This window comes from Rhododendron vialii, chromosome 9a (assembly GCF_030253575.1).
Source record: "Rhododendron vialii isolate Sample 1 chromosome 9a, ASM3025357v1".
NCBI classification, from domain to species: Eukaryota; Viridiplantae; Streptophyta; class Magnoliopsida; order Ericales; family Ericaceae; genus Rhododendron; species Rhododendron vialii.
Genome location: NC_080565.1, coordinates 39,190,388 through 39,191,444, shown reverse-complemented (window position 1 = coordinate 39,191,444; position 1,057 = coordinate 39,190,388). Strand labels below are relative to the sequence as shown.

At 41.6% G+C, this 1,057-nt stretch overlaps 1 protein-coding gene across 1 annotated transcript; it reads left to right on the top strand.

Moving 5' to 3' along the window:
- Positions 1–232: 232 nt before the first annotated feature.
- On the top strand, positions 233–733 carry LOC131299897 (uncharacterized). Its single transcript, XM_058325471.1, has one exon. The coding sequence runs from the start codon at positions 233–235 to the stop codon at positions 731–733; it is 501 nt and encodes a 166-aa protein (XP_058181454.1).
- The last annotated feature ends 324 nt before the right edge of the window (positions 734–1,057 follow it).

Genomic DNA, 1,057 nt, shown 5'->3' with positions numbered 1-1,057 from the left:
AAGCAAAACTTGAATTTTTTTATGGTGGGATTACATCATCTCTTTGTATCTCAAAACTCTATCTGTTTATATATAATGGGTTTTGATTCGATTTAAAGCGAGGGACATACGAACGTGTGAATTATTTTTTTGAAAACCGTCATTGTGAAGAGTACGATGATTCCGGTTTGGAAAAGGACAAAGGCCACGCCATATAACAACCATTTCTTAAACTTCTGGCATCGGAGCTCGGATGAGGTTGCTTTGCCCTCTCTTGGTCGCTCCAGTAATAACCGTTGCCGGGTGCCATGGGATTCCCAAGTTCCGAGTCAGATCCGCCACCTTCGAGACGTATGATATCCCAACCACTAACACATCCTTCACTCTTAAAACCAACGTCGCACTTGGGATCAAGAACACCAATTTTGGACCCTACAAGTATGACAGTAGCACAATCTATTTCTACTACGGCGAAGTTGAGCTTGGGAGTGCAGCTATCCTCAAATTGAAAGCCCAATTCCGAAGGACCAAAAAGTTTACCGTTGAAGTGGACCTTGCTTGTACAGATCTAGTTGGAAAGACGCAACTGGCACATGATCTAAGCTCAGGACTTGTGCCTTTGAGTAGCCGATCGAAATTGACAGGGAAAGTGGAGTTGATGTTGATTTTCAAGAAGAAGAAGGCTGTCGACATGAATTGTACAATGGAAGTGAATACCGCAACAAAGTCCCTCCAGAATATCAGTTGCAAGTAGATACAACACAATCATCACCAGTTTTGATTTCAGTTGGGCAAAATTGGAAAAATTAGAGTGTTCGTTTGATTGTTCCTCATAGGGGTTGAGTTTGACATTTGCTACTAATGTTATGCCCCTGTTTGGGGATTTCTTCACGCTTTGCTTTGCAAAATTTACTTCTTTTTCATATTTGATCTTAAAGTACATTTTTCCTTGACTTTAACACTTTTTCTCCTTTGGAAAAATCAACTTGGCCGCGGCTAACTACAGTTGGCCGCTACTAATTTCAAATGGCCGCATCTAACTACACTTGGCCGCTTCATATTGCACTTGGCCGAATCC